The sequence below is a fragment of the Mixophyes fleayi genome, chromosome 11 (assembly GCF_038048845.1).
Source record: "Mixophyes fleayi isolate aMixFle1 chromosome 11, aMixFle1.hap1, whole genome shotgun sequence".
NCBI lineage: Eukaryota > Metazoa > Chordata > Amphibia > Anura > Limnodynastidae > Mixophyes > Mixophyes fleayi.
Genome location: NC_134412.1, coordinates 23,136,405 through 23,151,094, shown reverse-complemented (window position 1 = coordinate 23,151,094; position 14,690 = coordinate 23,136,405). Strand labels below are relative to the sequence as shown.

Sequence of the window (14,690 nt, the reverse complement as noted above, 5' to 3'; positions counted from 1 at the left end):
CAGAATTGCTAAGCACTGTCATTGGTTGGACAGAGATGTTTCACCCCCTATCAGATAGAGTTAAGTGGGAGTGGAAGCCCTAACTCTCCACCCCCGTCTCCCTACCACTGTCCTGTATTAGCCTTCTGCCCTATCGTTGTCTTGTGTTTTATTGTTGCTAGAGGGTCAACATTCGCTGTCCAATTCTCCCAACACTGTCCCCTTCATGTCCAGGGCAGGCATGGCTCTACGACTGCCACACCCAGTGCCCAAGACTCTCCTTCCCAGACACACTGGGGGGATAACTGTAACCTTGTTTTGGGACAAGATAGCCTTGTTCTAAAACAAGATAACCTTGGGTTGGAAAAACGGGACCCTATGAAAGGCTATCCCTGGTTTTCACATTAACCATGTGCTGGTGATCTTGACTTTGTATTCTCTTTCGGAACTTCCAAGGAGGCAGTTCTACACTCCCTGTTGGTTGTCTGCAGAAATACAGAGTTCTGTAGTTACCATCATTCTGACAACTTGATTGTCCTATTTCAATGGCTATAGGAAGGGATGTGTTCCCTCCTCTCTATCTCGTGCTGGGTCAGGATGGCAATCTGGTGTTCCTACTCTGTGATAGTTACTCTGACAGTTCGCTGGGGGTTGACGGTACATTTGACCAGGGTGGTTTGTTCTTCTTGAGCAATGTATCGTAGGCTGTTGGCAAGTGAACCTTACAGAGCGGCCACCTGGTCACCCAGCATGCATTTTACAAAGCTGATGTTTCCCCTTCTGCAGAAGAAGAAAAGGGGACTCGTCATTGCATCTTTCTTTGAGGTTCTACAGAGATGAAGACCAATCAGCCTAGGAATTTTTGTTGTCTGTTGTACTACACTCCTTATTTTTCTCCTCTTCTTGCTAGATGTAAACGTAGGAAGGGGACAAGGGTCAACTCTCTTCCAGTGCACTGCCTCCTAGTGTTGGAGCATAAACCACCATCTCTATCCCAATCGCATTTGAAACCTGAAATGTATTCATTAGTTGCAGTGTTTAATTATTAAAAAACAAATCTATAACTGCTGGAGACGTAATGGGTTAAACATACAAATAATGCTTCCTAATGTTTAAAGTAACCATATAGCATTGTCTTTGCCGTTGAAAACTATAATGCAGCATTGCTTTATATAAAGATGCATATTTATGACAATGCTTAGTACGCTATATTTATATATCATTTAATTAATATGTATATTATAGCTACATGTAGAATGAAAACATAAACTCCTAAAGGATTTGTGTCCAAAACAATGAACCATAAAATGAATATAGCGCTACACCAGTCCCTAATACCAAGGCATATATTAATGCCTTAACCCTGTAATACAACTATTTTTAAATTGATATCAATATTAAGGCCCGCAGTGCCGTATGGAAGCGCACACTTTAATGTCAGGGGGGTGAAAGTATAAAACTGGTGAGTTTTAGTTTTGATTAAAATTTCCATTTTAATAATGGCCGTTAACATTGCCGAAAATCTAAGACTTAGGAATCCGCTGTTTAATACATTCACCCCCAAGTCTCGCCCACTGTAAGACCCAGCACCAAGGTGCTTGGGTATCCGGATGAGGCGGCTGGATATTTGTTCCTGGTGTGCATGCATTTTGGATTTATCTCGGAGAGCTCCAAGCTCACGAGACCGGTGGGAAACTTTGACACTGCATATGGTTGCAAAGAGAAATGCTACTATCTAGCACTAGGCCTACTTTGTAAATGACTAATATAGGCTCTGTAATGTTGCACTATTCCTTCCACTGTAAGAAACTGTTCATTTTGCATTATAGGAGAAATTCCAAAAATCATAAACATATCTAGGGGGGGAATTTATAGACTTGGTTTTTCTCTCCCCCCCCCACTGCTCCTCTCTCTCTCTGTATATATATTTACATTGTGTATATGTGTGATGGATATATAGTATAGAACATTATGGATAAAGATGATGACTGACACATTAAGGTATTGAGAGATAAATGCAAGTAGATTTTTACATTTATCAATTGTTAATACATTTTAATAACAAAAAGAAACCTTGTGTGGAGAAGGGTTTAGGAACAGGTACAGATGGGAAAGGACAAGGGTACAGAGTCTGAGTTTTGTGAAGTTGAATTGTTCAATATATGTTAAAGTTTAAAAGGTCCTTTCATGGCCATCTAGCCAGGGGGACTAAATCATTCGGAAAGCTTGTTATAGATCTCATATAATAGGTTTTCCATATCCGATTTGTTATCGTGCTAAAAGGATGGTGTTATGATGTTCCTCAAGTCAGAGGCTGTATAATTCTTTGTGACATTCTACATGTGGTTTATCAGAGTTGTTTTTCATTTTGAGTTACTTGGAAGAGTGCGGAGAGAAATATCTGTTATGTTTTGTAATAATTGATGCACTTGGTACCAAAGCTTTTTAATCCGTGTGTGATATATATTTTTATATTCTATTCTGCTATTTAAGTGGTGTTGGTCACATAACTCGCATTGCTATTTTAGGACTATTAAGATTTGCTATTCTAACATATTACCTGGAAATTCTGTTTATGTTTAGAGCACCATTAATGCTTTGTATATTTTATGTGTGATTTATTTTATTTATTTTTATTTTTAAATCCTTATGAATTGGTTTTATTATCTTTTGTATGGTTCCCCTTTCTGGGATTTGTGTGAGGCACCTAAATCCACTGGCTGCCTGTTTACTATTCTATTAATACAACAATTGGTGATTATGTTTTGATTTACTGCATTTGCAAATCCAATTTACAATGAACCACTTAGTGCTGGCAAAAAGACCGGACCCATCAAACAAACCATTGTCCCTCCCCAAATAATAAGGAAAACCAAAATGCACTTGTTAAGTACCGTTCTACTGCGGAGAGCTAGCTGATTTAATCTATGGGGTTGCACTTACTATGTTGAAGTTATGAAAGCAGAATTTTGACCGTTTTATAAAAGGTTTTTATTACAATATGCTTCCGCTTTCTATACTATATCTCCCTCAATCTGTATGCGATTCACATTGGTAAACAAAAACAACCCCAAAACTTATGCCCACCAAAATGCATATAATCCTGCTTAAACCTGAGAATTGGTGCGGTCATGAAGTAGCTGTGCAGAATACATAGAAAAGTTAACGGAAGCAACCTCTATTTTCAAAGGCCAGATCTTTTATTTATGAAGTTGTAAGAGCTGAGCTTATTGGCTTTGAGCTGTCACTACAGCCTCGGTCAGGTGATTTCCTGTGAACATTTAATGCACTATATACAAAGCTAATTTTAGATGCATATAGTTGATCTGTTTGTGTGTGTTTGTGTTGCAGGTAAGAATGTTCCCTTTCCTGGGGAGGATTCGGAGCATGAAGTCTGTCATCCGAGACTCTTCCTTCCAGTCCAAACAGATGGGCAGGCGAGAGAACAAAGTTATTAACATAGAGGGCCGAGTTCAGTTTGATCTGCTGCAGGTACTGCTCGATAGACACTTTCTGTAATAAACCGGTTTAATCTGTAGACTTGTCTCTTGTTGCAGAGGATAGCACTATCAATAGTGATTGCATCCGATGGAAGTGATTTTATTTGCTGCCCTGCAGTACCTTATTTCCAGCAGCAGGTGGCAGGCTAAAACTCACCGCCAACACGAATTTACTGCACTCAATAATTATTTTAAGTCCATACCTGTATGTGGTGCTTATAATGTGCTCATGTTGTCTCCTCCTCAGGTACTTCTGAGGGATTACAAGCTGCGCTCCTACACCCTGAATGCTGTTAGTTTCCACTTCCTGCAGGAACAGAAGGAGGACGTACAGCATTCTATCATTACTGATCTGCAGGTACAACGTCATCTATTGGAGGACCAGAGACCTATTGGTTAGCCATAACGATTCCCGTGTTTGACAGGGAAGCAAGAGATCTGCAGATCTCTCATGTCAGTCCAGATCCAAAAGATTTTCAAGGGAAATCAACATTTTGTTGTTTTTTTTCATTTCCCCCGATAGATCATAAGATTGTTTGCAAATAATGTAATTTTATTCTTTCTGTTACAACGTCCTTAATTAATGCTTATTTTTAGTACACATCTACTTGGTGATTTTTAGCTGACCTTCCCTATTCGCTGCAACAGAACTTGGCTGTCTGACATCAGTATTCTGTGTTTTGTTTTTCTTGTTCTGGATTGTTGGGTGTTTTTTTTTTTTTTTTTTTCTAAATTGATGCAAAGATTGTACAGCTCCCTGCAGAATAGTTAGCACTTTGTCTTCAACTATAAGGGAACATGTTGACAATAGTTTTGCAAATCGGCTTATTGAATGGAGACGTGGACATATACTTTAAGATGTAATATAATCCTATAGCGCTTCAGTAATAGAACATATAACTCCACATAAACAAATTACACATCAATATACATACATCAATAAAAACGTGCACTGGGTGGAACTTGGTTACACCCATGCACTGATAACATACAGTCAATACCCCTTTGGGGTGATCTAGTATATTGTTCAAATTGAATGTTGAATAAAGGTTGAAAAAAAGGCATGAGCTGGAATATAAATAGTACCGTTATAGACTAGAGTCTAGAAGACGGTGTTGTGCCACACAATAAGTCACTCTTCTCCGTTCTGTGGGGATGTATCATCCGTTTGGGCAAGTTGTGTTCCTGGATAGGATTTAAGCCTCGCGGTGGTGAGCGCTGCTGATGGTCTCCGTGTCCACTCCAGAAACAGTGGATAATGCTGGGTAATGTAGTTCGTATGGAGTGATAAATCCTCCAGCGTTGGACACTGTATATCACAGCCACCGACAGTGCCTTTCCAAAGCATGCACGGCAACCAAGGAAGACCAAAGCAATGGATCAATATAAAAAACTTTATTGTGACATACAAATTACATCAGTACTTACACTGAGGTTTTGGTCACGATGTTCCTAGTACTCCTCTACGCGTTTCGTTCCCTTAGGGAACTTTTTCAAGAGTGCACTAGGAACATCGTGACCAAAACCTCAGTGTAAGTACTGATGTAATTTGTATGTCACAATAAAGTTTTTTGTATTGATCCATTGCTTTGGTCTTCCTTGGTTGCCGTGCACGCTTTGGAAAGGCACTGTCGGTGGCTGTGATATACAGTGTCCAACGCTGGAGGATTTATCACTCCATACGAACTACATTACCCAGCATTATCCACTGTTTCTGGAGTGGACACGGAGACCATCAGCAGCGCTCACCACCGCGAGGCTTAAATCCTATCCAGGAACACAACTTGCCCAAACGGATGATACATCCCCACACAACGGAGAAGATTGACTTATTGTGTGGCACAACACCGTCTTCTAGACTCTAGTCTATAACGGTACTATTTATATTCCAGCTCATGCCTTTTTTTCAGCCTTTATTCAACATTCAATTTGAACAATATACTAGATCACCCCAAAGGGGTATTGACTGTATGTTATCAGTGCATGGGTGCAACCAAGTTCCACCCAGTGCACGTTTTTATTGATGTATGTATATTGATGTGTAATTTGTTTATGTGGAGTTATATGTTCTATTACTGAAGCGCTATAGGATTATATTACAGGATTAACATTGGGCTCTTGGGAGAGAGTCTCTCTATGTGCTGCTTGTGATAGGGTGATGTTTTTATTTCTGGATTTGAGCGCTTGTTCCCAATATACTCTATATATACTTTAAGATGGCTTCTGGGTCTTTTGAACGACATTGCAATAGATTGGGAACCTTAACTGAAGATATAGTACAGCGATATTTGGTATGCTGACAGTCACCATGTTTAAAAGGGCCAAAGTGAGCCATCTGTAGAGCGCTCAGAGAACTCGCGTAGTGGATCTGTCACCAGGTCCTATAGATTATTTGTTGGCTGTATTTCAGAGTACCTAGTGCACTATTTAGTAAGCAAACAAAAAAAAAAAGCAGCTTTCCCCCATAATGCTGTTCACCTGGAGTGCGCGTTTTATACAGCGCTTTATGCTCACTCCTGGGGATAAATTTACCAAGCTGCGGGTTTGCAAAAGTGGAGATGTTGCCTATAGCAACCAATCAGATTCTAGCTGTCATTGTGTAGAATGTACTAAATAAATGACAGCTAGAATCTGATTGGTTGTGAAAGACAACATCTCCACTTTTTCAAACCCGCAGCTTGATAAATTTACCCCCTGGACTGGTTTCCGCCATTCTGCACAGCAGGAGACTGGAGGCCCAGGAGTGAGCGTAACACCCTGGATGAAAGGCTTTCTAAAAGAAATGATCACTCATTTAAATAAATTGCATGTGCCCTAAATGAAACTTTCAGACTTGGTCACTAAACCACTTTGTGATTTGGTAGAATGGCAATGAACAGACTCGGCGGCGGCTTGCTGTGTACTGCCTGAAGGATGCCTACCTACCGCTGCGTCTTCTGGAGAAGCTCATGTGCGTCATTAATTACATGGAGATGGCGCGTGTGACTGGCGTGCCTCTCAACTACTTGCTATCCCGCGGGCAGCAGATCAAGGTAGTCTCGCAGCTGCTCAGACAGGTATGTGCCAACGGAACATATATTTCTCTACTAGTTTCTATATACTTCCCTTATACCGTATGTTCAGCCATCTTTGCTTCTCAAACTAAAATTACACATGGCAAACAAACATGGGTACACATCCGAAATACAGATGCTATTTTGTAGTTCCTCTGCTTTTAAAAAGTTATTTTTCTTGCACACTGTAATTTTTAGGAAAACTAATCACGCACGTTCTATTTTGTTGATCTACATAACTATGAGGATATCTGGCTTCTACTGCTGGATTATGGGCACTGTGGTTAGTTATTGCTGTAAACACAAAAGATTTCCCGCTTTACCCAGACTAGGACGCCTAAAACAGTGCAAATATGGCAGTGTGGGGGAAATGACAAATCTCCCATGAACACTTTATTCTGCAAGAGCAATGTGGCCAACGTAGTCTTACAGTAACAGCATCTCAGTAATTGACTTTGTTGTCTGATGTATACAGTCACAAAATGTAAAGACCATCAAACAAGCAACTTGATTTTATATATGTTGATAGAGATTAGTTGTATTTGTTTTGTGTCTGTGTTTGTGGTTTTTGTTTTTGTTTTGTTTTTTGTTTTCTGTTTTTTTGTTTGTTTGTTTTCTTACGTTCTTCTGTTGTCCCTTGATACATCAGGCCATGAAGCAGGATCTAGTAATGCCGGTGGTGAAATCTGAAGGGGGCGAGGATTACACCGGTGCCACAGTCATTGAACCTGCTAAAGGGTGAGGAAGCTCTGGATAATGTTCCTGGTCACTCATCCATTGTCTTCTGCATTCAGCTCTTAAACGCGTCACGCGTTGGTTGCAAACCATGTACAATATCAATGTAAAAAATCTCTGGCACATGAGTCGCTGCTGAGCATTAACCTTTTTGTAAGAGGTCATAGAGCCGACTGTGGTTGTAGTGTATAAAAAGCTGGGACTCATGACATGGCTGCGACTGTTCTTGGTAATAAGATTTACATAGAACCAACATGTTCTCTAGTCCTGTACCAATCGTGTAGTATGAATTGTGGTGTAAAACAGGCACAGCAGGAAATGATGGCCCTCCTTGTAAAAGCTTACACTGTAGATCAAGCATGGGGAAACTTTTAGTTCTGTTGGGGAACTATAAGTGCCAGCATACCATAGCCGACCCACTCTGTTGTAGTGTTGGTTGGGGTAACCGCAGCCGGAGAGCCACCAGATGCCTAAACCTTCTCTAGAAGGAGAGAATAATGCACCACAAAGACTGATGTAAGAACATTCTATAGGTTAATAGACGGATCAATCGTCAGGTTATATGTCTATAGTTCACATCACAAGTACTTCTATCTGTTATTCACATTGTCTCATTTAGGCTGTATACGGACATCCTTTGTAACAGTTCGTATTTTTGCAGGTATTATGACGTCCCTATTGCAACTCTAGATTTTTCTTCGCTGTATCCATCTATCATGATGGCTCACAATCTGTGCTATACAACTCTGCTGCAGTCTGGATCTATTGACAAATACGGGTGAGTATTTCTTCCGTTCCGTGTTTCAGTAGTCTCCAAGAGAGCATTGGCAGCAAACCGCCCTAAAGTAGGGCGAGACCGGAAACCCGTTAGTGAGCAACACTGTAGAAGATCATTAGCCTTCCACTTATTCATGTTTGCTGTGTATCCTGTTTAAATGTCCAGACTGAATCCAGAAGACTTTATCAAGACCCCGACAGGCGATCAGTTCGTAAAGACAAGCGTTCGGAAAGGGCTGCTACCGGAGATCTTGGAGAACCTCTTGTCGGCCCGCAAACGGTGAGGACATATAAATATGTATCCTTGTCAAGATGTTTTTGTTTTTTTGTGTGTTGTGTTTTAATGGAATTTTAAATTTGTAATATATTTTACCTACATTTATATTTATTTGTGTTACCTTTTAGTGGGGTGCTTTAAAGGGGGTTCTCCATGCCTTCAGTACCCTATTCCACTCCTCGTATGGCAAATAGGGGCCCCCTTGTTACCGGAAGCCAAGAGCTGGACTCCCTCGTCCATAGAGCTCTGTTTACGGATGGCGTTTAGTGCTTACAGTCTACAGAACAATCCGACTTTATGTAACAGAGAAGACTATTGGTGGTTGGGATTTGATTCAGCTCCTTCATACGGTGGAGGAATCAATGTTGGGCTGAATAATTATTAGAATTCAGCATTAGGAAGCCCTGGCATCGTTAAGATCACTTTGAAAGGGGGTAGGCTGCATCTAGCCCACAAGATTTGCATTTTAGCAGTGTTTAAGGTTTTTATTTAGGACTTAAATTAAAAAGTATAAAGCAATATATTGATTAAGACTATTGAAGTATTGTTCAAGACCGGACCGCCGCCTAGGTCCGTTTATATAGGACAAATTTAGGCGATTGTCAGGTTAGTTGCAAACACTGGCATTATGTGAGAAAGAAATGCACTTTATAATGTATTTAGATTTCAGGTGCTTGAGTGGCTTTCTCCTACAATAGAGATGTTACTGGGCTTTACTTGCCAATACGGGGCAACTGTTAGGAGACCTCTTATTTTGTTTCATTGTCTGTATACACAGGGCAAAAACAGAACTGAAGAAGGAGACCGATCCCTTCAAGCAAAAAGTGTTGGATGGTCGCCAGCTGGCGCTGAAAGTGAGCGCTAACTCTGTGTACGGGTTCACGGGGGCACAAGTTGGCAAGTTGCCCTGTCTGGAAATATCACAGGTGAGGGCCTGCGCCCGTCCCGCGGCCTATCATTTATCTATAAAAATAAATGTTAATATAAGTGGGGTTTGGACAAACGGCAAAATTATATTTACACTACAAACCATCTACTACATATGTATAAACTATATAGGAAGGGCATAGCATCTACAAGACTACACAAAGAGCGTAAACTAATGAGTTGCAGAGAACAGAGGAGGAATGAAGACAAGACCGGGAGTGTACCAGCATGAAGACAGTCTGTGCCCAGGAGCATAGACTAGAGATGCTGAAGACTCTGTCTAAAGGTGGCCGGTGCATGTCAAGGGTGGTACACAGGAAAATAGGATAGTGTGGGAGGGTGAGAGCTTACATTCTAGAGGGAGGGGGCGGACACAAAGAGGACAACATTCTACTCCATTGTTAAAAGCTAAAGGACCTCCAAACCTCAAATTGAAGTTTGTTACTTTTTGACGTTTCTAAAGGTTGGACATTTCCGTTTTAAATGACCACATTTATGATTTAGGGGACTGTGGTTCACAACGTTTTAACCCTGATTTATAAATAAAGCACAGCCAACATATCAAAATTGGTAACTCCATTTGAATTTTTATGTATTTTTTTTTTTTTTTTTTTTTTTTTTTGGGCAAGTCAGCCATTTGATCATGTAAAGCTGCCAAATGTGCAGAACTTTAGATTATCTAGGTAATTTTTAGAATAACCTGTCCCCATATTGTGGATCATAAGTCGTCGTAGGCTCATTTAAAAGATAGGGGGTGTTCCGTGCCGTATTGAGAGATGGTTGCGAGCAACCCTCAACCAGTCGTCTGCCGCCTGCTGTTTTCAAACCCCTCCCACAAATGTCAAAGCAGCTATCAATATTTAGAACTAGGGGGTACAATCCCTCAAAGATCCCTACAACTGGTGATACAGAACGGTTTAAAAGGCTATTGCCACATTTAATTGAAAGGCTGGGAGTGAATTTCATGTGTTACAATCCAAAGTTTGATTTTTATTTTTTTAACTGGAGTTAAAAAAAAAAAAAAAAAGTGTATGTAGGTTACAGTATATTCTGTATTAAAAATATAGACGACAAGCGGTAGGAATAAGATTCGTAAATACTGCAAGAAGTCTTATACAAATTAATATATATTCATCTGATAATGGAAACCACCTTTTATTAGTTAATAGAAAGAAACATGATTGACGGGATACATATAAGCCCTAAAGTAAACGACCACCATTAGAGGGCTTTAGTTGCCCTCTTGTCACTGACCCCTTGTATATGTGCGTTTATAGCTGTGTGCTAGGTAGTGCTGGCAAATACAATTACTGTTTGTCCCCTGGGAATTCCCTCTGTTCCCCAGTGCACTCAAATCAATGGTCTTATTCAAAAACAAAATTATGGCACACTTTTTTTCTTTCTTTTTTGTTCCAATAAATGTACAAGTTCCAGTAAGTATGCAAATTCTGTGATAAAGTTAAGCTTAATGGAGAGTGAGATTTTATATCTATTCCAGCCTTCTGGTAGTTAAAGGAAAACCATTGGCAGCATAAAATATTAATAATAGGTACAAAAGAAGTGGGGGACCATCATACAATGGATTGATTTTCATATTTTCTCATTCTAATAACCTGGGCTGGACTGAAATAGTTCTTAAACTTTTTTTTTTGTAAGATTTATGGACCAGCTGAGGTTAATAAAGTTTAATAACAAGTGTAAACTGATTTGATCGGGGTTATTGAACATTCCAAAAAGGAAAAATGGAGGTGTTGCCCATAACAACCAATCAGATTCTAGCTATCATTTATCAAGTACGTTCTGGGATGTGAATCTGATAGGAAAAGTGGAGGTATTTCCCTCTGTAACCAATCATTTTCTAGCATGTACTAGATAAATGATAGCTAGAATCTGATTGGTTGTTATGGGTAACACTTTTCTTTCCTTTTAAAAGGTTTGATAAAACTACCCCTTAGTCTAATTTTGACTTGTTTGAGAGCATAAGAAGCTGACACTGATAATCTGTTTCTTGATCTTCAGCAAGTTGTTGAGTCTTTTCAGCTGTTTTTGGAAATGGTGAAACTAAGGTTTGTGCCTAACCTTAAAAACCACAATTTATATAGCACCTAAAACTGATTTTAAATCTCCTACTTGAAAGCTTTCTGCCCCTGACGACCCGTACTGCAGCCACTGGGCTCACAGAAGGTGGCAGTGTTTTGCGGATAGGTTACAACCGCTGTTTCAAAATGTGTAGAGGAAAACCAGACACTGAGCACACATCCTTCCGGATGGTGGTGGGGGGGGGGAGGGAGGTTGCAACAGAGGAGATTGAGCTGTCTTTCCAAATTTGAGCCCTTGCAGGGGGTTGTGTAGAAGTCTGCTTATCTGCCTAAAGCATTTGTGTTTACAGTAGTGTGGGTCAATAAAACAGGAACTCGAGGGCCGGCCGGGTCTTGCTAAATTCTGCACGGTAGAACCTTCATTGCAAACTGGTTACTGTATAGATTGCTTTCCAGTCTCCTTATCTCTTTATTTTATACTACTATCCACCAGTCTGTCTTGTTCTCCAATGCACTCTCTTTTATCTGCAAGTTCTTTCTATTTCTATATATGTTATACCATTTACAGTCTGCACGTATCGTTTCCCACATTCACTTAAATTTAACCCGCTTGCATGTGGGAATACCAGAGAGGTTTTCCTGTTCAGCTGGTGGCTTCCTGTTGTCTGGAGAGTTTGTCCAGTTCTGCAAAATTGGTTCAGGGGAACACAGACAGAAGTCATTAGACAGGCCACGCAAAGGAGGCTGGGAAATATTTGTGGTGTTGGCGCCTGCAATTTAGCCATCAAGTGACAATTATAAGAGCTACCGTCATTCACTTTTCTAATATTTTCTTGTGCTCTTAAAACACTTCTAGATCCATTTTACAGTGCACAACAGTACTAGTTATTGCCATTGCTTTCTGCTATATTTGTTAAACCTTGGTAGTACGTTTGTTATGTTTTTAATAATTTGAAGGAATCCTAAAATTAAAATACCGTTCTCTATACATAGTGTGTTTTAAAGTCACTAATGTGTAAGGAAGCATTTGCATACTTACCCAGAAATAAAAGGTATTGTTGTCTTATTGCATTTTCTGGTGGCCTAAACTGTCGACACAAGCTTTGTAGTTTTACTCAAACTTAAATTTAATTACAGATCTCTGTTTGCATAACACATCCTTACCACCAGGTATATTGTCTGCACAAAGGTGCGTTCAATTCATAGTATCACTCTCTTTATAATGCCCCCCTTGCCATAATGCTGTAGGATTGGGGAAGGGGGGGGGGGGAGTTGAAGGTTCCCATTTCGAAGGTTCTCATGGGGGAGGTGTGCCCAAACTACAGTAGACAGAGTTGAATAAAGATGTAAAATTCCTATAAATAAATAAATAAATATGCTGGTTGCTTTATGTCTAAGTGCCAAATATGTATGGAAACGCTTAAGGATCTTCTCTAGGTAAATTCTATTGAGACATTGATAATGGAGAGATTTTGTCCTATGGACTAAGCACATTGTGCTTGGTTCTGCAGAAGGACATGGCAGAGAGAATTGAAACTGATACTGTTGGAGGATTATAACCTGCAGTAACATAGGTTGTATATAATGCCTGTCCATATTCTGTTAGCCCGATTGCTCTTCAAAGGGCAAATAGACTCTGTTTGAACAGGAAAGTGTGTTTTTCCCCTGTTTAAAATCAGTAGTCTTTGGCGAACTGCAGAAAATTTCTCCCGATGCGATATCGTTAGCGATTTTACCAACGGAGTCCAGATCAGCATGCATAAACCTTATGTGGCATTTTGTAGTTGCAGAGGAGATGTGTAATGTAATTGTGTCCCCTTTTTATTGAAGTCCTGTCATAGTGTCGTCACATTGTTGGAAGTTTCCAATTGAAAACTAGCGCTTCATGTGTGTCAGTGTCTGCAGCAGAACTGTTTTCATAGTGGTGATAACGTGACTAAACGCCCCTTGTAGCCCACATACAGAGACCAGCTAAGGTTATGGCTGCAGTGCTGGTCGTTTTAGTGTTACTTATGGTATTTCTATGCATATTCTTGGATGTTTTGCAACACAGTGCTATGTGCACCCTGAGTAACTTGTGCGATATTGCAACATAGTGTGCTCTAATTGTATTCAAGTGAGTGGGTTTGTATGTGGTGTATAATTTGTATGTTTTTCTTGTGCTAATTATAATAAAGGTGTTTGGGATTCTATTGCTAGACACTTTTCCAAACAGAATGATGGCAAACAAGTGTCCGAAACCACCTGTCAATTGATTAAATGCACATAGACTGACGTCTTGTGTCAAACAATACAGTTAAGGGGATTACTAACGGAGTGTTATTCATTTAGGGCTCAGAGTGAATTTCTTCTTACTTTAAAGCCCTGTGCCGTATATCTTCTGAATTACATGTAATCATGTGTTCCTCACACTGGAATATGCCTCCTTAAATAGTTGAGCAGGGCTCCTCACAGTGACATTCTCATCTTCTTGTGTAGCAGCGCTCCTCACAGTGGCTTCAGGTGGAAATGACTTATACTGTACAGCTGCAATTACCATATTAATTTATTTTTTTGGCTGCTTATCAGAACCTTCTGGATAACAATTTTCTAGATTGTACATACACCATACTGCTTTAATGTTTCCTGTTTATTAGAGGTCAGTGCAGCAGATAACTGGTGATTTATAAAGAATCCACTGATAACTTGTGATGTACAATGATGGTTCTCTGCCCTGTAGAGTGTGACTGGCTTTGGGAGACAGATGATAGAGAAAACCAAACAACTGGTGGAGTCGAAGTACACTCTGGCCAATGGGTACAAAGCAGACGCCAAGGTAAGCGCCCCGGATGTTGTCTGAGTCGGGCTTGTGAAGCCGTGGGATAGTCTTGTAATATGTACCTGTCATTCCCCAAAGGTCATTTATGGTGACACAGACTCTGTGATGTGCAAACTCGGGGTGAAGACGGTGGCCGAGAGCATGGAGATAGGACGAGAGGCCGCCGAATGGGTCTCCGGTCATTTCACCCCTCCCATAAAATTGGAGTTTGAGAAGGTCGGTGTCCGTCACAATGCTAATAAGTCTATATGCCTGGGTAGCACAATTTTGAGAATGTAGATGTTTGGTTTGCATGCCGTCTACAATCTATTAGTTGGATTTGTTGTACTCTTTGGGGCATATTCAATTACGATTCCGGTCCGCGGGATCACGCCGGAACAGGCCGCGAACTTAATCCACGGTACCGCATTAACGTGAATTTTCGTTCCCAGCCCATAGGGTTGCGTAAGAAAATCCACGTTATTGCGGTACCGTATTACCGGCAATAGTGCGCACTTTCTAATTGAATATGCCCCTTTGGTAGTTAGATCTGCCTCTGTCTCACAACTGTCTAAGGTATACCTCTGAACATTTAAAAGAGCACAT

The 14,690-nt window shown here is 40.3% G+C and overlaps 1 protein-coding gene across 1 annotated transcript in view; it reads left to right on the top strand.

Moving 5' to 3' along the window:
- POLD1 (DNA polymerase delta 1, catalytic subunit) overlaps window positions 1-14,690 on the top strand; it is a 64,713-nt gene that overhangs the window by 19,252 nt on the left and 30,771 nt on the right. The window contains exons 11-19 of the mRNA XM_075191494.1: window positions 3,331-3,471; window positions 3,727-3,837; window positions 6,344-6,535; window positions 7,182-7,270; window positions 7,929-8,045; window positions 8,211-8,324; window positions 9,100-9,247; window positions 14,007-14,102; window positions 14,184-14,321. Of these exons, the coding sequence (XP_075047595.1) occupies window positions 3,331-3,471; window positions 3,727-3,837; window positions 6,344-6,535; window positions 7,182-7,270; window positions 7,929-8,045; window positions 8,211-8,324; window positions 9,100-9,247; window positions 14,007-14,102; window positions 14,184-14,321 (1,146 nt within the window). The remainder of the gene's footprint in view (window positions 1-3,330; window positions 3,472-3,726; window positions 3,838-6,343; window positions 6,536-7,181; window positions 7,271-7,928; window positions 8,046-8,210; window positions 8,325-9,099; window positions 9,248-14,006; window positions 14,103-14,183; window positions 14,322-14,690) is intronic.